Raw genomic sequence first — 27,639 nt, 5'->3', positions numbered from 1 at the left:
GGAAGAAATTTCCAGGGCTTGTGGTCAAGCATGGTAACGTCTCTTCACATAAATATCCTGGAACTAAGGGCAATTTACAATGCCCTAAGTCAAGCAAGGCCTCTGCTTCAGGGTCAGTCGGTATTGATCCAATCGGACAACATCACGGCAGTCGCCCACGTAAACAGACAGGGCGGCACAAGAAGCAGGAGGGCAATGGCAGAAGCTGGAAGAATTCTTCGCTGGGCGGAAAATTATGTGACAGCACTGTCAGCGGTGTTCATTCCGGGAGTGGACAACTGGGAAGCAGACTTCCTCAGCAGACACGACCTCCACCTGGGGGAGTGGGGACTTCACCCAGAAGTCTTCCACGTGATTGTAAACCGTTGGGAAAAACCAAAGGTGGACATGATGGCGTCTCGTCTCAACAAGAAACTAGACAGATATTGCGCCAGGTCAAGGGACCCTCAGGCGATAGCGGTGGACGCTCTGGTAACACCGTGGGTGTACCAGTCAGTGTATGTGTTCCCTCCTCTGCCTCTCATACCCAAAGTATTGAGAATCATAAGAAGGAGAGGAGTAAGAACTATACTCGTGGCTCCGGATTGGCCAAGGAGGACTTGGTACCCGGAACTTCAAGAGATGCTCACGGAGGACCCGTGGCCTCTACCTCTAAGAAAGGACCTGCTCCAGCAGGGACCTTGTCTGTTCCAAGACTTACCGCGGCTGCGTTTGACGGCATGGAGGTTGAACGCCGGATCCTGAAGGAAAAAGGCATTCCAGATGAAGTCATCCCTACCCTGATCAAGGCCAGGAAGGATGTAACCGCGAAACATTATCACCGCATTTGGCGAAAATATGTTGCGTGGTGTGAGGCCAAGAAGGCCCCTACAGAGGAATTTCAACTGGGTCGTTTCCTGCATTTCCTGCAAACAGGACTATCTATGGGCCTCAAATTAGGGTCCATTAAGGTTCAAATTTCGGCCCTGTCAATATTCTTCCAAAAAGAACTGGCTTCAGTGCCTGAAGTTCAGACGTTTGTCAAAGGGGGGGTACTGCATATACAGCCTCCTTTTGTGCCTCCAGTGGCACCTTGGGATCTCAATGTAGTGTTGAGTCTCCTAAAGTCACATTGGTTTGAACCACTCACCACTGTGTAATTAAAATATCTCACATGGAAAGTGGTCATGCTGTTAGCCCTGGCTTCAGCCAGGCGTGTCTCAGAATTGGCGGCTTTATCATATAAAAGCCCTTACCTAATTTTTCATTCAGACAGGGCAGAACTGAGGACTCGCTCTCAATTTCTCCTTAAGGTGGTTTCAGCGTTTCACATGAACCAGCCTATTGTGGTGCCTGCGGCTACTAGGGACTTGGAGGACTCCAAGTTGCTGGACGTAGTCAGGGCCCTGAAAATATGTTTCCAGGACGGCGGGAGTCAGAAAATCTGACTCGCTGTTTATCCTGTATGCACCCAACAAGCTGGGTGCTCCTGCTTCTAAGCAGACGATTGCTCGTTGGATTTGTAGTACGATTCAGCTTGCACATTCTGTGGCAGGCCTGCCACAGCCAAAATCTGTAAAAGCCCATTCCACAAGGAAGGTGGGCTCATCTTGGGCGGCTGCCCGAGGGGTCTCGGCTTTACAACTTTGCCGAGCAGCTACTTGGTCAGGGGCAAACACGTTTGCTAAATTTTACAAATTCGATACCCTGGCTGAGGAGGACCTGGAGTTCTCTCATTCGGTGCTGCAGAGTCATCCGCACTCTCCCGCCCGTTTGGGAGCTTTGGTATAATCCCCATGGTCCTTACGGAGTTCCCAGCATCCACTAGGACGTCAGAGAAAATAAGAATTTACTTACCGATAATTCTATTTCTCATAGTCCGTAGTGGATGCTGGGCGCCCATCCCAAGTGCGGATTGTCTGCAATACTTGTATATAGTTATTGTTACAAAAATCGGGTTGTTTATTGTTGTGAGCCATCTTTTCAGAGGCTCCTACGTTTATCATACTGTTAACTGGGTTCAGATCACAAGTTGTACGGTGTGATTGGTGTGGCTGGTATGAGTCTTACCCGGGATTCAAGATCCTTCCTTATTATGTACGCTCGTCCGGGCACAGTATCCTAACTGAGGCTTGGAGGAGGGTCATAGGGGGAGGAGCCAGTGCACACCAGCTAGTCATAAAGCTTTTACTTTTGTGCCCAGTCTCCTGCGGAGCCGCTATTCCCCATGGTCCTTACGGAGTTCCCAGCATCCACTACGGACTATGAGAAATAGAATTATCGGTAAGTAAATTCTTATTTTTTGCATTCAGTACTATTACCAGGCTGCTCCTAACCCCTGGAAGCCCTTCCTTATTCAAATGTACTTTCATCCAGTCTTCAAGTGTGAAGTCTAAAAATATTTTTTTTATATGTTGCTTACAACCCCTCCACCCAACTCTGCAATATCTGCCCTCTTTCCTCTTCTTCCATTGTGCCCAACCGTATTCCCTATATAGATTGAGCTTGTATGAGCAGGGTTCTTTTTCCTTCATCTTCTGTACATAATTATGCTAACTGTTCACTGTAGTTATGTAACTCAACCCTTGTGATGCCTTATATATGAAAGACTAATAATGTAAATAAAAAGTGTAGCTATGACTAAAATGCAAAGAACAATGCATCGTCAGAAGTTGTGTATGCTTTGTTCCAAACCGTATGCAGTGTGACAGCACGCAAGGAGTCCAGCTCTGCATCAAGACTGTAAGTGTCAGTCAGTCATAAGGCAGTGACATACTCCCTGCTGACTGTTAGCACTGGTTTTCCCGGGATTTGTTATATATTTGAAATGTAACACTATTGTCGTGGTGTTTTGGGTTTCTTAAAGCACAATTACAGACCTATTTGTTAGTGGTTTGGTACCTTGTGAAGTATGTACTTAAATATTTCTCAAGGCTTTACACAAACTTGTGCTGTACTAGATTGTGACCTCAGAATTTAGCCGGGAACAAATTCATAATTCACATGGGCTTTGCAAAAGTCCTTTTGAAGATTTTGAACAGAGTCTCGCAGGCAAAACTATTTTACACCTGAAAGATCTCATTGAGGTGTCTACCAGCACTGAGTGTCTGGCTCATACTGATATGTCCTTCTACATCTTTGTTCCAGTTGCTTTAAACAGCCCCTCTTGGCACACCAGTTACTGTAAGACTTATTTTTTAACATACTAGTGGATACTGGGGAATGTACTTTAGTATTGTGGGGTATAGATGGGGTCCATTGGAGCCTGTCACTTTAAGAATTATTTAGTGTATGTGCTTGCTACTTCCCCTATGCCCCTCCTAGCAGACTTAGTTTAGAAAAATGTGCTCTGGAGCTCCAGAAAGTTTTCTTAAGACTCTGGGGGTAATTCAGAGTTGATCGCAGCAGTAATATGTTAGCAGTTGGGCAAAACCATGTGAACTGCAGGGGGGGCAGATATAACATGTGCAGAGGGAGTTAGATTTGGGTGGGTTATTGTTTCTGTGCATGGTAAATACTGGATGCTTTATTTTTTCACTGCAATTTAGATTTCAGTTTGAACACACCACACCCAAATCTAACTCGGGCAACTAAGGAAGTACCAACAGCCCACAGAAGCTTCTGCTCCTCTTCTACTCTGCGATTGTGGAGTCAGTACTTTGCCTTTGCTCCTCGATACTGGTATGGTACAGCTACACCACCACGAGGGACAGTTGCAGGCTCCAAAAGGTGGTCAGAACAGCAGAGAAGATCATCGGGGCCGACCTTCCCTCAGTGCAGGACCTCTACCTTTCCAGAGCTAAAAAGCGGGCAACAAAGATAGTAAAGGACCAGCTACACCCCGGCCACAGCATGATTAACTTGCTTCCTTCATGCAGGCGTTACAGGGCTGTCCCCGCCAGGTCCACCAAAAGCCTCAAAAGTTTATTTCCCCAAGCGGTCCACCTGCTGAACTCCTGAACATTGACTGACTAGACCTATATGTAACTCGCTTGTGTCCCTATGGTATTCCTACCTGTATGACTTTACTTGCTCCCCCCCCCCCCACCTCCTTATCTGTTACCTACTTTGCTGTTGTATAGCAAACCGAAGACAAATTCCTAGTATACGCAAGTATAGCTGGCCAATAAAGCTGATTCTGATTCTACTGCACCATATCCAGGATGCGGCTAACTTTGAGTTAAGCCGTTAAGGAATTATATCTCATCAATGGCTGTACTACGGCTATGGCGGTCTCGGCCATCAGCGCTCTGTGGCTGTTTCAATGGTCAGCAGATGCTGATTCCAAAAAAGGTGTAGAAAAACTTCCTTTTACAGGGGATGCCCTGTTTGGAGAGGAGCTGAACAAGTGGATCTCTCAGGCAACGGCAGGTAAGTCTACCTATCTGTTGTCTGCTGCACCTCCTGCTAGACGTCCCTACCCTGGGCCCTCTTTACAGTCCTTTCGTGCGGCAAGGTTCAAAGGCAAAGCCAGTGGTGCCTCCAGTGCTGCTAGAGGATCTCGCGGTAAGTCCAGTAAGCCGGCAGCCGCTGGATCAGTCCTCCGGATCCTCATCCACACAGCCCTCCACGTGACGGTTGGCCCCAGCAGCAAGGTGGCTTCCAGGTAGGTGCTCGACTTAAGCACTTTGCCCAGGTCTGGGCACTGTCCTGCCGGGATCCTTGGGTGAGAGACCTCATATCCCAAGTATACCGTTTGGAGTTTCAAGCACTACCTCCTCTCAGATTCTTCAAGCCAAGCTTGCCAGCTTCGTCCATAGCAAGTGTTACCTTGCAAGACGACATTCAAAAACTACTACAAACAGAGGTTATTGTCCCAGTACCTGCTGCATTACACAAACAGGGGTTTTACGCCAGTCTGCTTGTTGTTCCAAAACCGGACGGTTCATTTCGGGTCATCTTGAACCTCCGATCTCTGATCCCATACCTACATGTGTTCAAATTCAAGATTCACAGTTCACAGTTTGGTTCACAGTTTGGAGGAGGGGGAATTCCTAATATCCCTGGATGTCAAGGATGCTTACCAGCATATTCCCATATGGAATGTATACCAGCACTGGCTAACAGATTGATACAAAGATGGTTTGCTTCATGTATAAAATTGAAAACAATTTATTGACATATATATATAAAACAATTAAAAAGAAAGGAATAAATTCCTGATACCACTAGGTGGCAGTGTAGATTAATATTGTCTTATCTGGATAGACTGAGTATGTGATTTTCCACTTTCTTATATTACCAATGTCAAATCCTTAGGGCTAGGACAGTCTCCCAAGATGCATTCAAGCCAAGCTTATAATGAGCTTATTCCACAATTATCTGGACTCCACTTTCTGAATAGACCTATGAGATTCCGGTCATCCCCTGGCAAAAATTGGACTTTTTCTCCCATCACTGGATAATTTGCATCTAACCGGTTTGGCCCACATCTGCAGCTTTAAATGGACTTGTCCTAATGCTGATGCCCATCATCTTGTGGATCCGGTAACTATTCATACAACACAGTGAATGCATCTTGGGAGACTGTCCTAGCCCTAAGGATTTGACATTGGTAATATAAGAAAGTGGAAAATCACATACTCAGTCTATCCAGATAAGACAATATTAATCTACACTGCCACCTAGTGGTATCAGGAATGTATTCCTTTCTTTTTAATTGTTTTAAATATGATATGTCAATAAATTGTTTTCAATTTTATACATGACGCAAACCATCTTTGTATCAATTTGTTAGCCAGCGCTGGTATACATTCCTTTTAACTATTAAGTTTTTATTTGAGGATCTGACCTTCCTCATACCTGCTGCTGTTGGTTGCTTACTTACATATTTTTCTATTTGATATTCCCATATGGCCTCCCCATCAGGCTTACCTTCGGTTCACTGTCCTGGACAGCAACTTCCAGTTTCAGGCATTACCTTTCGGTCTCTCCACAACTCCGAGGGTATTCACAAAAGTCATGGCGGAGATGATGCTGCAATTGCGCAGAATGGGAGTCAACATAGTGCCCCACTTGGATGATCTCCTGATAAAGGCGCTGTCCAGGGAACGTCTGCTTCACAGTATCGACCTGACAACTTGCCTGCTTACGGATCATGGGTGGATACTAAATGTATGGAAATCTCACCTGGAACCATCACAAAGACTTCAGTTCCTGGGGATGATACTGGACACAATGCCTCAGAAGGTGTTCCTTCCATTAGATAAGGCCTTGACTATACGGGCTATGGTCCGCTCGATGCTCAAGCCCCGCAAGATTTTGATTCATCTTTTCATTTGCTTACTGGGCTGAATCGTGGCCTCATACAAGGCCATCCAGCACGGCAGGTTTCATGCCCGTCCATTCCAGCTGTATCTGCTGGATAAATGGTCAAGGTCTCACCTACACATGCACCAGATGGTAACTCTGTTGCCAAAAGCATGGATTTCCCTGTTACGGTGGCTGCAGGTCCCTCACCTTGTGGAGGGTCGGCGTTTTGTATCCAGTCATGGATACTACTGACAATGGAAGCCAGCCTCCGAGGATGGGGTGCTGTGACTCAAGCGGCCCAATTCCAAGGGAAGTGGACGAGTCAAGAATCTGCTCTCCCGATAAATGTATTGTAACTCAGGGCAGTTTACAATGCTCTCCTGCAGGCCTCCTCTCTTCTCCGAAATCAAGCCATCCAGGTGCAGTCGGACAACGCCACGGCGGTGGCGTACATAAATCGACAGGGAGGAACAAGAAACAGGGCTGCAAAGCGAGAGGTGTCCAGGATACTCCTCTGGGCGGAGCCCAATGCAAGGGCAATCTCTGCCATCGTCATTCCAGGTGTGGACAATTGGAAAGGGGACTTCCTCAACAGGCATGACCTCCATCCAGGAGAATGGGGCCTTCACCCTCAGGTGTTTTCAACAACTGATTCACTGGTGGGGCTGTCCACAGATAGACCTGATGGCTTCTCAACAAGAAGTTTTTTGTTGTTTTCTCTGACGTCCTAGTGGATGCTGGGAACTCTGTAAGGACCATGGGGAATAGACGGGCTCCGCAGGAGACTGGGCACTCTAAAGAAAAGATTAGGTACTATCTGGTGTGCACTGGCTCCTCCCTCTATGCCCCTCCTCCAGACCTCAGTTAGAATCTGTGCACGGCCAGAGCTGGGTGCTCCTAGTGGGCTCTCCTGAGCTTACTAGTAAAGAAAGTATTTATTAGGTTTTTTATTTTCAGTGAGCTACTGCTGGCAACAGACTCACTGCTACGTGGGACTAAGGGGAGAGAAGCAAACCTACCTGCTTGCAGCTAGCTTGTGCTTCTTAGGCTACTGGACACCATTAGCTCCAGAGGGTTCGAACACAGGCACCTGTCCTCGATCGTCCGTTCCCGGAGCCGCGCCGCCGTCCCCCTTGCAGAGCCAGAAGAACAGAAGCTAGAAGACGACGAAATCGGCGACTGAAGACTCCTGTCTTCATTAAGGTGGCGCACAGCACCGCAGCTGTGCGCCATTGCTCCCAGCACACTTACACACTCCGGTCACTGTAGGGTGCAGGGCGCTGGGGTGGGGGGGCGCCCTGGGCTGCAATTGAAGAACCTTTGGCATAAAAATACATATATACAGTCTAGCACTGTATATATGTAAAAAACCCCGCCATTATTTTACACTGAAAGCGGGACAGAAGCCCGCCACTGAGGGGGCGGGGCCTTCTTCCTCAGCACACCAGCGCCATTTTTTCTTCACAGCTCCGCTGGAAGCAGCTCCCCAGGCTCTCCCCTGCAGTATCCAGGTACAAGACGGGTTAAAAAGAGAGGGGGGGCACATAAATTTAGGCATAAAGAATACAAAAAAAGCAGCTATTGGGTATATCACTTATTAGCAGTGAAAATCCCTGTGTTATATAGCGCTGTGGTGTGTGCTGGCATACTCTCTCTCTGTCTCCCCAAAGGACTTTGTGGGGTCCTGTCCTCAGTCTGAGCATTCCCTGTGTGTGTGCGGTGTGTCGGTACGGCTGTGTCAACATGTTTGATGAGGAAGGTTACGTGGAGGCGGAGCAAGGGCAGATAAGTTTGGTATCGCCCCCGTCGGGGCCGACACCTGATTGGATGGATATGTGGAAGGTCTTAAATGACAATGTAAACTCCTTACATAAAAGGTTTGATGACGCTGCAGCCTTGGGACAGCCGGGGTCTCAGTCCGCGCCTGCCCAGGCGACTCAGATACCGTCAGGGGCTCATAAACGCCCTCTATCTCAGATGGTTGACACAGATGTCGACACGGAGTCCGACTCCAGTGTCGACGATGATGAGGCACATTTACAGTCTAAAATGACCAAGGCCATCCGATACATGATTATTGCAATGAAAGATGTATTACACATTTCTGAGAGTAACCCGGTTAATACCAAGAGGGTTTATATGTTTGGGGAGAAAAAGCAGCCAGTGACTTTTCCCCCATCTGATAAATTAAATGAATTGTGTGAAGAAGCGTGGAGTTCCCCTGATAAGAAATTAGTGATTTCTAAGAGGTTACTGATGGCGTACCCTTTCCCGCCAACTGACAGGTTACGTTGGGAAACATCCCCTAGGGTGGACAAGGCGCTGACACGCTTATCTAAAAAGGTGGCCCTGCTGTCTCAGGATACGGCCGCACTAAAGGAGCCTGCGGATAGAAAGCAGGAAGCTATCCTGAAGTCAGTGTATACACACTCTGGTACTCTACTGAGACCTGCTATTGCTTCAGCCTGGATGTGTAGTGCTGTAGCAGCGTGGACAGATACTCTGTTAGACGACATAGATTCCCTCGACAGAGATACTGTTTCTCTGACGTCCTAGTGGATGCTGGGAACTCCGTAAGGACCATGGGGAATAGCGGCTCTGCAGGAGACTGGGCACAAGAGTAAAGCTTTAGGACTACCTGGTGTGCACTGGCTCCTCCCCCTATGACCCTCCTCCAAGCCTCAGTTAGATTTTTGTGCCCGGCCGAGAAGGGTGCACACTAGGGGCTCTCCTGAGCTTCTTAGTGAAAGTTTAGTTTTAGGTTTTTTATTTTCAGTGAGACCTGCTGGCAACAGGCTCACTGCATCGAGGGACTAAGGGGAGAAGAAGCGAACCTGCCTGCTTGCAGCCAGCTTGGGCTTCTTAGGCTACTGGACACCATTAGCTCCAGAGGGACCGAACACAGGCCCAGCCTCGGAGCTCGGTCCCAGAGCCGCGCCGCCGGCCCCCTTACAGAGCCAGAAGCAAGAAGAGGTCCGGAAAAATCGGCGGCAGAAGACATCAGTCTTCAACAAGGTAGCGCACAGCACTGCAGCTGTGCGCCATTGTTACTCAGGTACACTTCATACTTCGGTCACTGAGGGTGCAGGGCGCTAGGGGGGGGCGCCCTGAGCAGCAATGTAAACACCTTGGCTGGCATAAATACACCACATATAACCCCCAGGGCTATATGGATGTATTTTAACCCCTGCCAGAACTCACCAAGAAGCGGGAGAAAAGGCCGCCGAGAAGGGGGCGGAGCCTATCTCCTCAGCACACGGGCGCCATTTTCCATCACAGCTCCGCTGGAAGGACGTTTCCCTGACTCTCCCCTGCAGTCCTGCACTACAGAAAAGGGTAAAAAAAAGAGAGGGGGGCACTAATTTGGCGCAGTTTTAATACTAACAGCAGCTATAAAGGGAAAAGCACATTTTATAGTGGTATTCCTGTCTATATATAGCGCTCTGGTGTGTGCTGGCATACTCTCCCTCTGTCTCCCCAAAGGGCTAGTGGGGTCCTGTCCTCTATCAGAGCATTCCCTGTGTGTGTGCGGTGTGTCGGTACGATTGTGTCGACATGTTTGAGGAGGAAAATGAGATGGAGGCGGAGCAATTGCCTATTATAGAGTTGTCACCCCCTGGGGAGTCGACACCTGAGTGGATGAGCTTATGGAAGGAATTGCGTGACAGTGTCAGCTCTTTACGACAGACAGTTGACGACATGAGACAGCCGGCTACTCGGCTTGTGCCTGTCCAGGGGTCTCAAACGCCATCAGGGGCTTTAAAACGCCCGTTACCTCAAATGGCAGACACAGACACGGATACTGACTCCAGTGTCGATGATGAGGAGACAAACGTGACTTCCACTAGGGCCACACGTTACATGATTGAAGCAATGAAAAATGTATTGCATATCTCTGATAATACAAGTACCACTAAAAAGGGTATTATGTTTGGTGAGAAAAAACTGCCTGTAGTTTTTCCTGTATCCGAGGAATTAAATGAAGTGTGTGATGAGGCGTGGGTTTCCCCCGATAAAAAACTGATGATTCCTAAAAGGTTATTGGCATCGTACCCTTTCCCGCCAGAGGATAGGGCACGTTGGGAAACACCCCCTAGGGTGGATAAAGCGCTCACACGCTTGTCTAAACAGGTAGCACTACCCTCTCCTGATACGGCCGCCCTAAAGGAACCTGCCGATAGAAAGCTGGAGAATATCCTAAAATGTATATACACTCACACGGGTGTTATACTGCGACCAGCAATCGCCTCAGCCTGGATGTGCAGTGCGGGCCTGGCATGGTCGGATTCCCTGACTGAAAATATTGATACCCTAGATAGGGACAATGTATTACTGACTATAGAGCATTTGAAGGATGCATTTCTATATATGCGTGATGCACAGAGGGATATTTGCCGACTGGCATCAAGAGTTAGCGCGCTGTCCATTTCTGCAAGAAGAGGTTTATGGACGCGGCAGTGGTCAGGTGATGCGGATTCTAAAAGGCACATGGAAGTATTGCCTTATAAGGGGGAGGAGTTATTTGGGGTAGGTCTATCAGACCTGGTAGCCACGGCAACTGCTGGAAAATCCATATTTTTACCCCAGGTAGCTTCTCAACCTAAGAAGACGCCGTATTATCAGGCGCAGTCCTTTCGGCCCCATAAGGGCAAGGGGGCAAAAGGCGCCTCATTTCTGCCCCGTGGCAGAGGTAGAGGAAAAAGGCTGCAACAAACAGCCAGTTCCCAGGAACAAAAGCCCTCTCCCGCCTCCGCAAAGTCCTCAGCATGACGCTGGGGCTTTACAAGCGGACTCAGGCACGGTGGGGGCCCGTCTCAAGAAGTTCACTGTGCAGTGGGCCCACTCGCAAGTGGACCCCTGGATCCTTCAGGTGGTATCTCAGGGGTACAAATTGGAATTCGAGACGTCTCCCCCTCGCCGTTTTCTAAAGTCTGCTTTACCGACGTCTCCCTCAGACAGGGAGGCAGTATTGGAAGCCATTCACAAGCTATATTCCCAGCAGGTGATAATCAAGGTACCCCTCCTACAACAGGGAAAGGGGTACTATTCCACACTATTTGTGATAATTTTAAACCTAAAATCCTTGAACACTTACATACAAAGGTTCAAATTCAAGATGGAGTCACTCAGAGCAGTGATTGCAAACCTGGAAGTTCAGTTTCAGACGCTGCCGTTTGGATTGTCCACGGCACCCCGGGTCTTTACCAAGGTAATGGCCGAAATGATGATACTCCTTCGAAGGAAGGGAGTTTTAGTTATCCCTTACTTGGACGATCTCCTGATAAGGGCAAGATCCAGGGAACAGTTGGAAGTCGGAGTAGCACTATCTCAGATAGTGCTGCGCCAGCACGGTTGGATTCTCAATATTCCAAAATTGCAGCTGATTCCGATGACATGACTTCTATTCCTAGGGATGATCCTGGACACAGTCCAGAAAAAGGTGTTTCTCCCGGAGGAGAAAGCCAGGGAGTTATCCGAACTAGTCAGAAATCTCCTAAAACCAGGCCAAGTCTCAGTGCATCAATGCACAAGGGTCCTGGGAAAGATGGTGGCTTCTTACGAAGCAATCCCATTCGGCAGATTCCACGCAAGAACCTTCCAGTGGGATCTGCTAGACAAATGGTCCGGGTCGCATCTTCAGATGCATCAGCGGATAATCTTGTCACTAAGGACAAGGGTGTCTCTCCTGTGGTGGTTGCAGAGTGCTCATCTTCTAGAGGGCCGCAGATTCGGCATTCAGGACTGGGTCCTGGTGACCACGGATGCCAGCCTGAGAGGCTGGGGAGCAGTCACACAGGGAATAAATTTCCAGGGCTTGTGGTCAAGCCTGGAGACATCACTTCACATAAATATCCTGGAGCTAAGGACCATCTACAATGCTCTAAGCCTAGCAAGACCTCTGCTTCAAGGTCAGCCGGTGCTGATCCAGTCAGACAACATCACGGCAGTCGCCCACGTAAACAGACAGGGCGGCACAAGAAGCAGGAGGGCAATGGCAGAAGTTGCAAGGATTCTTCGCTGGGCGGAAAATCATGTGATAGCACTGTCAGCAGTGTTCATTCCGGGAGTGGACAACTGGGAAGCAGACTTCCTCAGCAGACACGACCTCCACCCGGGAGAGTTGGGACTTCACCCAGAAGTCTTCCACATGATTGTGAACCGTTGGGAAAAACCAAAGGTGGACATGATGGCGTCCCGCCTCAACAAAAAACTAGACAGGTATTGCGCCAGGTCAAGGGACCCTCAGGCAATAGCTGTGGACGCTCTGGTAACACCGTGGGTGTACCAGTCAGTGTATGTGTTCCCTCCTCTGCCTCTCATACCCAAGGTACTGAGAATCATAAGAAGGAGAGGAGTAAGGACTATACTCGTGGCTCCGGATTGGCCAAGAAGGACTTGGTACCCGGAACTTCAAGAGATGCTCACAGAGGACCCGTGGCCTCTACCTCTAAGAAGGGACCTGCTCCAGCAGGGACCCTGTCTGTTCCAAGACTTACCGCGACTGCGTTTGACGGCATGGCGGTTGAACGCCGGATGCTGAAGGAAAAAGGCATTCCGGATGAAGTCATCCCTACCCTGATCAAAGCCAGAAAGGATGTAACCGTACAGCATTATCACCGTATTTGGCGTAAATATGATGCGTGGTGCGAGGCCAGGAAGGTCCCTACAGAGGAATTTCAACTGGGTCGTTTCCTGCATTTCCTGCAAACAGGACTGTATATGGGCCTAAAATTAGGGTCCATTAAGGTTCAAATTTCGGCCCTGTCGATTTTCTTCCAGAAAGAACTGGCTTCAGTTCCTGAAGTTCAGACGTTTGTCCAGGGGGTACTGCATATACAGCCTCCTTTTGTGCCTCCAGTGACACCTTGGGATCTCAATGTAGTTTTGGGGTTCCTAAAATCACATTGGTTTGAACCACTCACCACTGTGGACTTAAAATATCTCACATGGAAAGTGGTAATGCTGTTGGCCCTGGCTTCAGCCAGGCGTGTCTCAGAATTGGCGGCTTTATCCTATAAAAAGCCCTTACCTAATTTTCCATACGGACAGGGCAGAATTGAGGACTCGTCCTCAATTTCTCCCTAAGGTGGTTTCAGCGTTTCACTTGAACCAGCCTATTGTGGTACCTGCGGCTACTAGGGACTTGGAGGACTCCAAGTTGCTGGACGTAGTCAGGGCCCTGAAAATATATGTTTCCAGGACGGCTGGAGTCAGAAAATCTGACTCGCTGTTTATCCTGTATGCACCCAACAAGCTGGGTGCTCCTGCTTCTAAGCAGACTATTGCTCGTTGGATTTGTAGTACAATTCAGCTTGCACATTCTGTGGCAGGCCTGCCACAGCCAAAATCTGTAAAAGCCCATTCCACAAGGAAGGTGGGCTCATCTTGGGCGGCTGCCCGAGGGGTCTCGGCTTTACAACTTTGCCGAGCAGCTACTTGGTCAGGGGCAAACACGTTTGCAAAATTCTACAAATTTGATACCCTGGCTGAGGAGGACCTGGAGTTCTCTCATTCGGTGCTGCAGAGTCATCCGCACTCTCCCGCCCGTTTGGGAGCTTTGGTATAATCCCCATGGTCCTTACGGAGTTCCCAGCATCCACTAGGACGTCAGAGAAAATAAGAATTTACTTACCGATAATTCTATTTCTCGTAGTCCGTAGTGGATGCTGGGCGCCCATCCCAAGTGCGGATTGTCTGCAATACTTGTACATAGTTATTGTTACAAAAATCGGGTTATTATTGTTGTGAGCCATCTTTTCAGAGGCTCCTCTGTTATCATGCTGTTAACTGGGTTCAGATCACAGGTTGTACGGTGTGATTGGTGTGGCTGGTATGAGTCTTACCCGGGATTCAAAATCCTTCCTTATTGTGTACGCTCGTCCGAGCACAGTATCCTAACTGAGGCTTGGAGGAGGGTCATAGGGGGAGGAGCCAGTGCACACCAGCTAGTCCTAAAGCTTTACTTTTGTGCCCAGTCTCCTGCGGAGCCGCTATTCCCCATGGTCCTTACGGAGTTCCCAGCATCCACTACGGACTACGAGAAATAGAATTATCGGTAAGTAAATTCTTATTTTTGCTAACCCTGGGCCATATCAAAGACGTCGTCTTATATATGCGAGATGCTCAGAGGGACATTTGCCTGCTGGGCTCTAGAATTAATGCTATGTCCATTCCTGCCAGGAGGGTCTTATGGACTCGGCAATGGACAGGAGATGCTGATTCTAAAAAACACATGGAGGTTTTGCCTTATAAGGGTGAGGAATTGTTTGGGGACGGTCTGTCGGACCTCGTGTCTACAGCGACAGCTGGAAAGTCCACTTTCTTGCCTCAGGTTTCCTCACAGCCTACGAAAGCACCGTATTATCAAATGCAGTCCTTTCGTTCCCAAAAAGGCAAGAGGGTCAGGGGTGCATCCTTTCTTGCCAGAGGCAGGGGTAGAGGTAAGAAGCTGCACCATGCAGCCAGTTCCCAGGAACAAAAGTCCTCCCCTGCTTCCACTAAGTCCACCGCATGACGTTGGGGCTCCACAGGCGGAGCCAGGTGCGGTGGGGGCGCGTCTCCGAAACTTCAACAGCCAGTGGCTCACAGGTGGATCTCTGGGCTATACAAATTTGTATCTCAGGGATACAAGCTGGAGTTCGAAGCGACTCCCCCCCGCCGTTACCTCAAATCAGCCTTGCCAGCTTCCCCCATGGAAAGGGAGGTAGTGCTGGCGGCAATTCACAAGCTGTACCTCCAGCAAGTGATTGTCAGGGTCCCCCTCCTTCAACAGGGAAGGGGTTACTATTCCACAATGTTTGTGGTACCGAAACCGGACGGTTCGGTGAGACCCATTCTGAATTTAAAGTCCTTGAACACTTATATAAAGAAATTCAAGTTCAAAATGGAATCGCTCAGAGCGGTTATTGCAAGCCTGGAAGAGGGGGATTTTATGGTGTCGCTGGACATCAAAGATGCTTACTTGCATGTCCCCATTTATCCACCTCACCAGGAGTACCTCAGATTTGTGGTACAGGACTGTCATTACCAGTTCCAGACGTTGCCGTTTGGCCTGTCCACGGCACCGAGAATATTTACCAAGGTAATGGCCGAAATTATGATACTCCTTCGGCAGAAGGGAGTTATAATTATCCCATACTTGGACGATCTCCTCATAAAGGCGAGGTCCAGGGAGCAGTTGTTGATCAGCGTAGCACTCTCTCAGGAAGTTTTGCAACAGCACGGCTGGATTCTGAATGTTCCAAAGTCGCAGCTGATTCCTACGACGCGTCTGCTTTTCCTGGGCATGATTCTGGACACAGAACAGAAGAAGGTGTTTCTCCCGGTGGAGAAGGCCCAGGAATTAGCATCTCTGGTCAGGGACCTCCTGAAACCAAAACAGGTATCGGTGCATCACTGCACGCGAGTCCTGGGAAAGATGGTGGCTTCATACGAAGCCATTCCCTTCGGCAGGTTCCATGCGAGGATCTTTCAGTGGGATCTGTTGGACAAGTGGTCCGGGTCGCATCTTCAGATGCATCGGCTGATCACCCTGTCCCCAAGGGCCAGGGTGTCTCTTCTGTGGTGGCTGCAGAGTGCTCACCTTCTCGAGGGCCGCAGGTTCGGCATACAGGACTGGGTCCTAGTGACCACGGATGCAAGCCTCCGAGGATGGGGGGCAGTCACTCAGGAAGAAACTTCCAAGGGCTGTGGTCAAGTCTGGAGACTTCTCTACACATAAATATACTGGAATTAAGGGCCATATACAATGCCCTGAGTCAAGCAGAGCCCCTGCTTCAAAACCGGCCAGTGCTGATTCAGTCAGACAACATCACGGCGGTCGCCCATGTAAACCGCCAGGGCGGCACAAGAAGTAGGATGGCAATGGCGGAAGCCACAAAGATTCTTCGTTGGGCGGAGAATCACGTGCAAGCACTGTCAGCAGTGTTCATTCCGGGAGTGGACAACTGGGAAGCAGACTTCCTCAGCAGACACGACCTCCACCCGGGAGAGTGGGGACTTCATCAAGAAGTCTTCCAACTGATTGCAAACCGATGGGAACTGCCACAGGTGGACATGATGGCGTCCCGCCTCAACAAAAAGCTAAAAAGATATTGCGCCAGGTCAAGGGACCCTCAGGCGATAGCTGTGGACGCCCTAGTGACACCGTGGGTGTACCAGTCGGTATATGTGTTTCCTCCTCTTCCTCTCATACCAAAAGTACTGAGAATAGTAAGAAAGAGAGGAATAAGAACAATACTCATTGTTCCGGACTGGCCAAGAAGGACTTGGTACCCGGAACTGCAAGAAATGCGCAACAGAGGATCCATGGCCTCTGCCTCTCAGACAGGACCTGCTGCAACAAGGGCCCTGTCTGTTCCAAGACTTACCGTGGCTGCGTTTGACGGCATGGCGGTTGAACGCCGGATCCTAGCGGAAAAAGGCATTCCGGATGAAGTTATTCCTACGCTGATAAAGGCTAGGAAAGATGTGACAGCAAAGCATTATCACCGTATATGGCGAAAATATGTTGCTTGGTGTGAGGCCAGGAAGGCCCCTACAGAGGAATTCCAACTGGGTCGTTTCCTGCACTTCCTACAGTCAGGGTTTCGGCCCTATCCATTTTCTTTCAAAAAGAACTGGCTTCACTGCCTGAGGTTCAGACATTTGTTAAGGGAGTGCTGCATATTCAGCCCCCTTTTGTGCCACCAGTGGCACCCTGGGATCTTAACGTTGTGTTGGATTTCCTGAAATCCCACTGGTTTGAGCCACTTAAAACCGTGGAACTGAAGTATCTCACGTGGAAAGTGGTCATGCTGTTGGCCTTAGCATCGGCTAGGCGTGTGTCGGAATTGGCGGCTTTGTCATGTAAAAGCCATATCTGATCTTCCATATGGATAGGGCAGAATTGAGGACTCGTCCCCAATTTCTCCCAAAGGTGGTGTCCTCGTTTCATTTGAACCAACCTATTGTGATGCCTGCGGCTACTCGGGACTTGGAGGACTCCAAGTTGCTGGACATAGTCAGGGCTTTGAAAATATATGTTTCCAGAACGGCTAGAGTCAGGAAGACTGACTCGCTGTTTATCTTGCATGCCCCCAACAAGCTGGGTGCTCCTGCTTCAAAGCAAACTATTGCCAGCTGGATCTGTAGCACGATTCAGCAGCTCATTCTGCGGCTGGATTGCCGCATCCAAAATCAGTAAAAGCCCATTCCACAAGGAAGGTGGGCTCTTCTTGGGCGGCTGCCCGAGGGGTCTCGGCTTTACAGCTTTGCCGAGCGGCTACTTGGTCGGGTTCAAACACATTTGCAAAGTTCTACAAGTTTGATACCCTGGCTGAGGAGGACCTTGTGTTTGCTCATTCGGTGCTGCAGAGTCATCCGCACTCTCCCGCCCGTTTGGGAGCTTTGGTATAATCCCCATGGTCCTTACGGAGTTCCCAGCATCCACTAGGACGTCAGAGAAAATAAGAATTTACTCACCGGTAATTCTATTTCTCGTAGTCCGTAGTGGATGCTGGGCCCCCGTCCCAAGTGCGGACTTTCTGCAATACGTGTATATAGTTATTGCTTAACTAAGGGTTATTGTTATGAGCCATCCGTTGAGTGAGGCTCAGTTGTTGTTCATACTGTTAACTGGGTAAGGTTATCACAAGTTGTACGGTGTGATTGGTGTGGCTGGTATGAGTCTTACCCTGGATTCAAAATTTCCTTTCCTTGTAATGTCAGCTCTTCCGGGCACAGTTTCCCTAACTGAGGTCTGGAGGAGGGGCATAGAGGGAGGAGCCAGTGCACACCAGATAGTACCTAATCTTTCTTTTAGAGTCCCCAGTCTCCTGCGGAGCCCGTTTATTCCCCATGGTCCTTACGGAGTTCCCAGCATCCACTGCGGACTACGAGAAATAGAATTACCGGTGAGTAAATTCTTATTATTATTCCAGGACAAGGTATCCGCAGGCTGCGACAGTCGACGCTCTGACAGCACCGTGGACTTACCAGTTTGTATACCTGTTTCCACCAATCCCTCTCATTCCCAGTGTTCTAAAACAACTCAAAATAAAACAACTCAAAATAAAACAACTCAAAAGGGAAAGAATTCAGGCAATTATGTCTGCCCCAGATTGGCCCTGACTGGCCTGGTTTGCAGACCTCTTGACAATGTCTCTGGAGGACCCTTGGCCTCTGCCGCTTCTCAAGGACCTCCTTCAGCAAGGTCCGTTCGTCTATCCAGACTTACAGTGGCTACGTTTGATGGCTTGGGGAAATTCTAGGCAGAAAAGGTCTCCCGTCCAAAGTTCTTTCTACTATGGTCCAGGCCAGGAAGGTGGTTACGTCAAAACATTACCATTATATATGGAAAAAATATGTTTGTTGGTGTGAGAGTAGAAAATATTCTCCTGTGGCGTTTCGACTGGGTCGTTTCCTGCTCTTCCTGCAAGCAGGTGTGGACATGGGCCTACGATTAAGCTCTCTCAAAGTCCAGATTTCGTTGCTCTCCATGTCCTTCCAGAAACAGCTTGTGGTTATGCCGGAAGTACAGACTGGTTTGAACCCTTACAAAGGGTGGAATTTAAATATCTCACTTGGTAGAGCGTCATGTTGCTGGCATTAGCCTCTGCAAGACGCGTGTCAGAATTGGGGGCCTTATCCTGTAAGAGCCCGTATTTGATATTTCACGAAGATAGGGCTGAGCTCAAACTTCAGTTTTCACAGATCTGGCTGCAGTCTACAACAGATGCCTGGGTGCAGGAAGCGGTATCTCTAGGTTATGCTTTTGCCTTCAAGAAGCACCCTCCTTGAATGTTTTTTTTGTACCAGCCCGTCTCTGGTAGAGATGGGGGCCAGGGCTTTGTTAAAGGCAGTTCAGAAATTGCTTCAGTCGGGAGTAGTCATTCCTGTTCCTCCTGCACAACGAGGACAGGATTTTTACTCCAACCTGTTTTTAGTTCAGAAGCCAAATGGGTAGTTTCGGCCCATTCTCAATCTCAGGGTACTGAACAAATACATTCGGGTACCTCTGTTTCACATGGAGACTTTACGTTCCATCATTTTGGCCATGGAGCCAGGGGATTATATGGTATCCTTGGATATACAGGATGCTTACCTACATGTTCCTATAGCACTGTCCCATCAGTGCTATCTCAGGTTCGCTACCCTCCAACAGCGTTTTCAGTTCCAGGCCCTACCTTTTGGGTTAGCCCCCGCTCCCAGAGTATTTACCAAGATTACGGTGGTAATGGCAGTTTATCTTTGCCAGCAGGGGATAAGAATATTTCCATACCTCGACAATCTTTTAATCCTGGCACAGATGCAGGAATTGCTCTTAGGTCATCTGCAAAAGACAATAACGTGTCTGTAGAACCACGGGTGGCTCATAAATTGGGCAAAATCGTTCTATGATTCCGTCACAACGGATGACTCACTTGGGTGCGTTACTGGATTCAAGTCTTTTCAGAGAGTAATTTTACCTCTGAACAAGATATCCAAGGTTCAGTCAAGGATTCAGGACTTCTTACACAGTCAAAAGGTATCCATTTACGCAGCAATGTTGATGTCGACATTCGACATGGTGGAGTATACACAATTTCACTCGGGGCCTCTGCAGCATCTGATTCTTGCCAAATGGAAAGTATTGCATCAGACGATAAAAACGCAGACTATGGTTCTTACGATAGAAGTAAGACGGTCATTAGCCTGGTGGCTACAGTCATCCCATCTGGACAAGGGGAGACCCTTTTGGATATCATATTGGGAAATTCTGACGACAGATGCCAGTCTCCAGGGCTGGGGAGCAGTGTCAGTAAGGTTGTGTTTTCAGGGGCAATGGACCAAGGAAGAAAGTTGCCTGCCAATAAATATATTGGTACTTTGGCCATATACATGGCACTGATTCAGGCAAAGGACATTCTTTGGGGAAAACCAGTCCAGATCCGCTCGGACAATGCGACGGCAGTAGCATACCTCAACCATAAGGGAGGATCTCACAGCCGAAAAGCAATGAAGGAGGTAAGTCACATACTAAAGTGGGCAGAACTTCATCATCCAGCCTTGTCTGCAGTGTTCGTTCTGGGAAGCGGACTTTCTCAGTCGACACGCCATTCAGGCAAGCAAATGGGCTCTACACCCGGAGGTCTTCCAGACTCTAGTAGACAAGTGGGGATCACCAGAGAGAGATCTCATGGCGTCCCGTCTGAAGAACAAAGTGCTCGCATACGGGTCAAGAACAAAGGATCCCAGAGCGATCTTTGTAGATGTCCTGTCAGTGAGATGGGACTTTGATCTGGCTTATGTGTTTCCTCCAATCACCCTATTACCCAGGGTGGTGAGAAAGATAAAGCAAGGAAAAGGTGCCGTGATACAAATAGCTCTGGTTTGGCCCAGAAGGCATTGGTACTCAGATCTGCAGAGGATGTCGATGGATGTTCCACTTCTGCTCTCTCAATGTCCAGATCTACTGATGCAGGGTCTTTGTTATCACAGACATCTGGATCGACTGTCTTTGACGGCGTGGCTCTTGAGATCTCTATCCTGAAGTCAAGAGGATTCTCACAACAGTTAATTCAAACTATGCTCAGAGTAAGGAAACCTTCCTCAGCTCGCATTTATCACCGAATAAGGCAGGCCTATATTCATTGGTGCAGTGAATGGAAAATGGACCCTAAGTCTTTCAGAGTTTCTAGGGTCTTGAAATTCCTTCAGGCAGGAATGGATAAAGGTTTGAAGGTGGCTTCCTTGAGAGTGCAAGTGTTGGCATTGACTGTATGGTTCCAAAAGAAAATTGCCAATTTACAGGATGTGCATACTTTTTTCCAGGGAATGCTGCGCATTCAACCTCCTTTTGTTCCTCCTACAGTGCCTTGGGACTTAAGTCTAGTCCTGAAAACCCATCAAATTACTCCGTTTTAACCACTTAATAAAGTGGATCTTAAATGGTTGACAGCTAAAGTTCTCTTTCTACTGGCTATGGCGTCAGCTAGAAGAGGATCAGATTTAGGGGTATTATCATGTCATTCCCAATTTATGATTTTTTTTATCCAGATAAAGCAGTTCTCAGAACTAGATCTGGGTATCTTCCGAAGGTGGTGTCTAAATTCCACCTTAATGAAGAAATTGTAGTCCCGGCTTTCCAGGTACCGGGCCTTCTGCGGGAGATGCATCGCTGGACGTGGTCCGTGCCTTAAGGATCTGCGTGGATTGTACCAGTGCCATCAGAAAGACAGATTCTCTCTTCATTCTCTACAGATTTCACAAGAGAGGATGACCTGCTGATAAGCAGACTCTGGCAAGATTGCTTCGGATGACTATTTCAGAAGCATATTCTCAGGCTGATCTCCCTGTTCCGGCTAATGTCTCTGCTCACTCTACTCGTAAGGTACCGGTAGGTCCATCTTTGTCAGCACAACGTGGTGCTTCAGCATAACAGATATGTAAGGCGGGCACATGGTCTTCCATTAACACATCCATTAGACATTATGCCTTGGATACCTTTGCCGCTGAATTCGGGCAAAGGATTCTCCTGTCCAATCAGGAGCGTCCCCACCACTAAATTGCTTTGGAAAATCCCATTGTTATCCTGTGAATAACCTGTGGACCCTGCCGGAGAAATATACGTTATGGTAAGAACTTACCATTGATAACTGTATTTCTCCTAAGTCCACAGGATCCACAGGGATCCCACTCTGACGCACCTGATTTGAGGACCCTTTTACTCACTAACCTCTTCCTTCTTGTACGGAAGGGTGTGCATGTGTGTTCTTATCGCCTTATTAGGGCCATCTACGATGCTCCTGCCTTGAGCTTTGGAATACAACTGATTTACCTGAGGCAGGGATATATGGACGGTCCCATTGCATGCTGGGAGGCCGGAAAAGCTTTGACCGATTGGTGCAAATCCTGTGTCGCTTCATCATATCCCACTGTTATCCTGTGGACTTAGGAGAAATACCATTATCAACGGTAAGTTCTTACCATAACGTATATATCCTTCTCTCACAGTGTTTCCGTCTCCTTGGGCACAGTTTCCAAGACTGAGTCTGCCAGGAGGGGCATAGAGGGGAGGAGCCAGCCCACACTAATTAATTCTTAAAGTACTAGGCTCCAATGGACCCAATCTATACCCCACGGTACTAAAATACATTCCCCAGTATCCACTACGGACTACGAGAAAAGGTATTACCGGTAGGTTTTAAATTCCTATTTTTTGCGATAACACGCATCATAGACTCAATGCAACGTGGCTAGGACACACCAAGAGAGAAAGTGCTGATTAATTTGGTAAGTGACACTTTAATATCTGTGTTGACTAATACCCCTTTCACACAAACTTCAAAATCCCGGGTGTTTGCACTTAAAAGCGCATCAACCCGAGATTTTGAAAAGTGTGAAAGGAAACGACGTCCCAGGTCCACGACCCTTCTCTATACCAGGGTAGGCTGAGACCCAGGGAATTTGCCAGCTAATAGACCAGGTAGTTTCCCAGGTTGTGAGTCTGAAAGGGATGTGAGCGTCGGCAGCTGTCACTCCTGCACGCCTGACTGAGCTATTCAGTTGTTGCTCCTGTGGGGCAAGATCAGCTGCCGGCACCGGCATTTCAGCTCACACCCCCAGGGATGGTGAGTTGGAGTGTTTCAGAAGTAACCTGTTTGGTTGTCCAAACGGCACTTTTCTTAATCGTGCCCATTAGTTGGGTTTAGCTGCTTTATAGGACTAAAAAACCCAACACTAATTAGCGTGATAATGGGCATCATTTGAATATCGCCCCTGCGATTTCTCTTCAGTTTAGAAGGGAGATCCGACGAAGATAAGAATAGAGTTCCCCCCTCTGAATAGGCATATGAAATGTTACGATGCAACAGCTGCTGTTTTTTTCCATACCAAGTTCTGTTGTGATACATATACAGATTCAGTCACACACAATATACACGTTTCGCTTATGAAATTCATCTGCACAGCCTCCTGGTGTATTCTAGCCGTATTGTTTTTGCTTCTAAGACACATTTTCAACAAAAAGAGATGCGTGGTTGCATGGGACCTGTCTACTCACGGGCGACAGGCATCTCCTGCTTCAGGGCGTATTAAGGCTAGATGTATGAGGATACAGCTGTATATACTGCGATGTTCAGTAGGGTAGAATTATTTGTAGCTGGCGCAAACTTGTTCTTAGTCTCTGCCACACGTGACTATTGAAATGAAAAGCAATCCTACACTACTTTGCGGGCAGACAGTGGTGTTTGGCCTTCAGTGTTCTAGCTACTAGTTACAAGTTCACAAGTAATTTATGTATTTGTAGCTTCAAGCAACATAGTCTGGAACAGTTTGGAAAAGAAAGAAACTTTCATTCAAACTCTTTCATGAAAGTATTTGGTCATATGGTGAATCCCCCTTAGAAAGAACACTGTTTCACAAGTCTCAAATAGACTAGATGAAAATAACACAAATCATCTTGGTATGCACAGTAGATAGGCCATAGGTTGTCTGGCATGTTATTCATGCTGTTGGGCCTCTGGTAAACTTTGTGGGCATGAAGGAATGTAATGTGCATGCCTATTCGCCCAACATGACAGCGTTATTTGTATGTGAATACCATCTATTATTCTTTGACTTGTTTTTTTTTTTCTATCTCCATCATGACTTCAAAGATTAAAGGTAACATTCAGACACTTGAGTTGTACTGTAGAAACATGGGACTAAGCCATATAAGAAGTCAGTGTTTAAGGCTATGATTGTGTTTCAGATTACACAATTCCCCATAGTTTTGTTTGATTCACACAACTATAACATAACACATTTTTATTAATTAACTGTCATTGATTGTGCAAGATTTTAACTTTCACAATATGGTTCCTTGATCTGTTTGTAAGCCCTTTGCATCAGAACAATGTATCATGGTGTCCTTTTCATTCACAAATATGCATATTTCTATTTGTCTGTTAAAAGAAACCCCTCGGCACACTGATTGTATTCTACCTTTCCTCCTCATCTAGCAGCAGACTGAAGAAGCTGTCTTGGATATTTTTAGCTGTGGTGCTTTTCACTCATGCTATGAAAACCTTCAGCAGGAACTGGGATTGGGAATCGGAATATACTTTGTTTATGTCTGCTTTGAAGGTAGTGCACTATTCCTCCTGACTATTTTTAAATGGAGTTGTACACAAAACATAAATAGGTTGTCTCATTGTAATGCAATATAGACTGCTGGCATTTAACTGTTCCTTTCTAGATTTCCATATGATAATAGTTGCAACAAATATTAAAACCTATTATTACATGTAGATTACGGTTATGTTTGCTATAACATGAAAGCAATACTGAAAAATGTTGCAAAGTAAAATATTTATTTATACTAGATATAGTTAGATATGATATGATAAATATATAGAATACCATTTTGTGGCATATGTATCAAAACTTGGAGAGAGTTAAAGTACCAACCAATCTGCTCCTGTCATTTTTCAAACAGAGCCTGTAACATGGCAGTTAGGTGACTGGTACTTCTATCTTGCTACACTTTATCGCTCTGCAACCTTATATACATATCCCCCCTATATGTTGTCCAAAATCTGTACAAAGCAGTGCTTATTTTCTGAAATGCATAAAAACTATTTGGCCCATACTTTACTCACCTAAAATTTTATTTGTGACTTTATCGAGCTATATGCAGTAGTAACCTTAAATGTTAATTGACTATTTTTGCTATCCCTCCCTACCACCACCACAGGTAAATAAAAATAATGCTAAGCTTTGGAATAATGTTGGCCATGCTCTGGAGAATGAGAAGAATTATGTAAAAGCACTGAGGTTTTTTAAACAAGCTACGCATGTACAACCAGGTAAGCATTTTCAGATCACAAATTCAGTTAGATTTTTTTTTTGTTTAAATACTTGGTTTTATCATAGTGATCAGCATCACTGTAGTTAACCTATATTAATTTGTATATTTTTTTATTTTATTTTTATTTTATGTAAAGTAAATTAGTAGAGGTTCCCAAGTCACCCTAACAGTCTAGGTTTTTAGTATATCCCCACCGTAATGGTCCAGGTTTTAAGAATATCCTAGCTTTGCTACAGGTGACTTAATAAGTACATCAGTCAGTTTGATTTAATAATCTGTGCTGTGCATTGGATAGTTTTAAAACCTGGACCGTTAGAGTGCCTTGAGGACCGCGTTTGGGAACCTCTGGTACCCAGGGATATTGGCCAAGTGAACTGCCAGGTGCACCAATGCTAGCGTATGGCAACTTTTTTGCATCTTATTACCCGAACATTTGTCTTACTCGCAGTGCGATGCGACTAGGATGCACCAGAACACTATCGCATATCAATATAATCAACAATGGGTATATCTGTGTGCGACTGAGTCTGTATACATAGCACAACAAAACTTGGCATCAAAAGATCCTGCAGCTACTGCACCACTTTGTACACAGAACATGTACTTCTTTGCTCCATGGAATACAAGTCGCGTTACACATAACTTGTGAGTGCTATGTAACTCTGTAGAGTCGAGCGTCTTTTTTGCATTTTTTTTCCGCCAACATGCGCCTTAGACGCAAAGTAATGGCAAAGGACGCACAAGCAGCTTCTGCTGATTAAAATTATATGCAGCATGATGGGGGAGCGGCCATGTGACCGGGGGAGTAGGAGGAGCAGCGCCCAGTGCAGCTTCAGGTAACCCCAGATAAGCCACGGCTCATGCTGCGTTATCGGGGGTAATAGGATAGCCACCGGCGAGACAATGAGCCCCGGTAAATTACCGGGGCTAATTGGATATCTCCCCCCCCCCCCCCCCCCCCCCCCGGTGCTAATACTTAATTTAGACAATGGTATGAATGGTATGGTATGTTGCTATGTAATATTCTGTATAGCAAACGTTAATAATTAAACAATCACTACCCCTCACAGTCGACGTCTCACTTTTACCACGTTGTGTGGGGTCAAATAAGTGATACTGTAGTCAATGCATATAAAAAAGAAAATTAAAAATCCAAAATAGTGTAAAAAGCTTCAACAATTTGTGTCCATAACAGATTAAAATAGTAATCCAGAATGTATAAAATATTTAATCACAACGGTAAAAAGTGGAGGCGCTACCAGAAAGATGTGACGGAGGAGCATGTAGATGTCAGAGTTCAAGGCTCTGCTCTGGAACCTCAGGCTCAGCTCACTTTGTGACATGATTCTGCAATGCTGGAACCACTTCCAGCTTTAACAACTGAGTCACCTGTAATAGGCTAACGCGTATCGAGCATAGGCTCTTTCTCAGAGCAATATAACAGGGGTAACCTCAAACAGATTTAAATAGCATGGTGGACCTTCACTTCCAGGTCAAAGGTGACTTGAATCAAACTATGCAAATGTTCAGTTGCAGGGCCCTTAATTATAGTGGAGCTCATGAATTACATAAGTTAAACATAGAAAATAGCATAACGTTTTTATACTATAAATATTGAAACCAGAAGTGTACATCCCTTTCTTATGGTGGTAAATCTGGAATAGTACTGTATTTATAGAGCACTATTAGGGGCTCATAATGCAGCTCATGGTAAAGAGTAATGTCTCTTTTAAACATTAATGTGTGTCCATAGTTCCTTCCTTGGTTTACACTCCATACCTCTCTCCTTTCCCGGTCTTGGAATGCATAGTGGAATGCAAAAAAATAAATAAATCATTGTTTACAGGTTATAGGGTGTAACCACAGCAAGATTAAAGGCTGCTGTATACCTTTTATCTGCCAAGGGTAATCCTCTCCCTTTCATTTTGCATCAGTTAGATCTACCGGTATCTCACCAAAAACACACTAAGACCAGACTAGCCCAACCTACTATACACTGAAGTGGCAAAAGTCATGGGATAGGTGCCAGGTATCGTGTAGGAGCCCCTCTAGCCAAGTGAAGTGCAGCAACATGATGTGGCATCGATTCCACAAGTGAACCGAAGACCTCTGGAAAGTCTGGAAATCTTCCCACAGCTGCCTGATATTTGTAGGTGCAGGATCTTGGCTGCGAATGGTCCCAGAATGCTCAATTGGATTCATGTCGGGCGAACAAGCTGGCCCAATAATTTATCGGAACTTTCCAGAATGCTACTCGAACCAGCTGTGGACAACTTGGGACCGATGACATGGTGCATTATACTGCTGGAATAATTTATTTTTGTGTGGGTACATGAAGTCCATGAAGGGCTGTAAATGGTCATCAGTCAATGCAACATAGCAGTTTCTAGTCCATGACATGTTCAGGTCGGACCCAACCCATGCCACATGAACACACACACCACAGCATTTTTGACCCACCCCCAGCCTGCACGATGCCTTGTTGACAACTGAAGTCCATGACCCTAGGGGATCTGCGCCACACCCAAACCCTACCATCAACCTGAAACAACTGTAAAACTACGCCATGCCATATCCTATGGAAGCTAAAGAATGCT

General features: G+C 47.0%; 1 protein-coding gene across 5 annotated transcripts in view; it reads left to right on the top strand.

Annotated features, from left to right (window-relative positions):
* Positions 1-27,639, top strand: part of TMTC3 (transmembrane O-mannosyltransferase targeting cadherins 3) — a 263,792-nt gene that overhangs the window by 157,550 nt on the left and 78,603 nt on the right. For 3 of the 5 annotated variants that reach the window (XM_063927659.1, XM_063927660.1, XM_063927662.1), the window contains 2 exons: positions 24,195-24,318; positions 24,929-25,040. In XM_063927659.1, coding sequence (XP_063783729.1) covers positions 24,195-24,318; positions 24,929-25,040 — 236 coding nt within the window. The remainder of the gene's footprint in view (positions 1-24,194; positions 24,319-24,928; positions 25,041-27,639) is intronic. The other 2 variants (XM_063927661.1, XM_063927663.1) reach the window with 1 other exon arrangement.

Source organism: Pseudophryne corroboree, chromosome 6 (assembly GCF_028390025.1).
Source record: "Pseudophryne corroboree isolate aPseCor3 chromosome 6, aPseCor3.hap2, whole genome shotgun sequence".
Classification (NCBI taxonomy): Eukaryota; Metazoa; Chordata; class Amphibia; order Anura; family Myobatrachidae; genus Pseudophryne; species Pseudophryne corroboree.
This window is presented reverse-complemented; position numbering and strand designations above follow the sequence as displayed.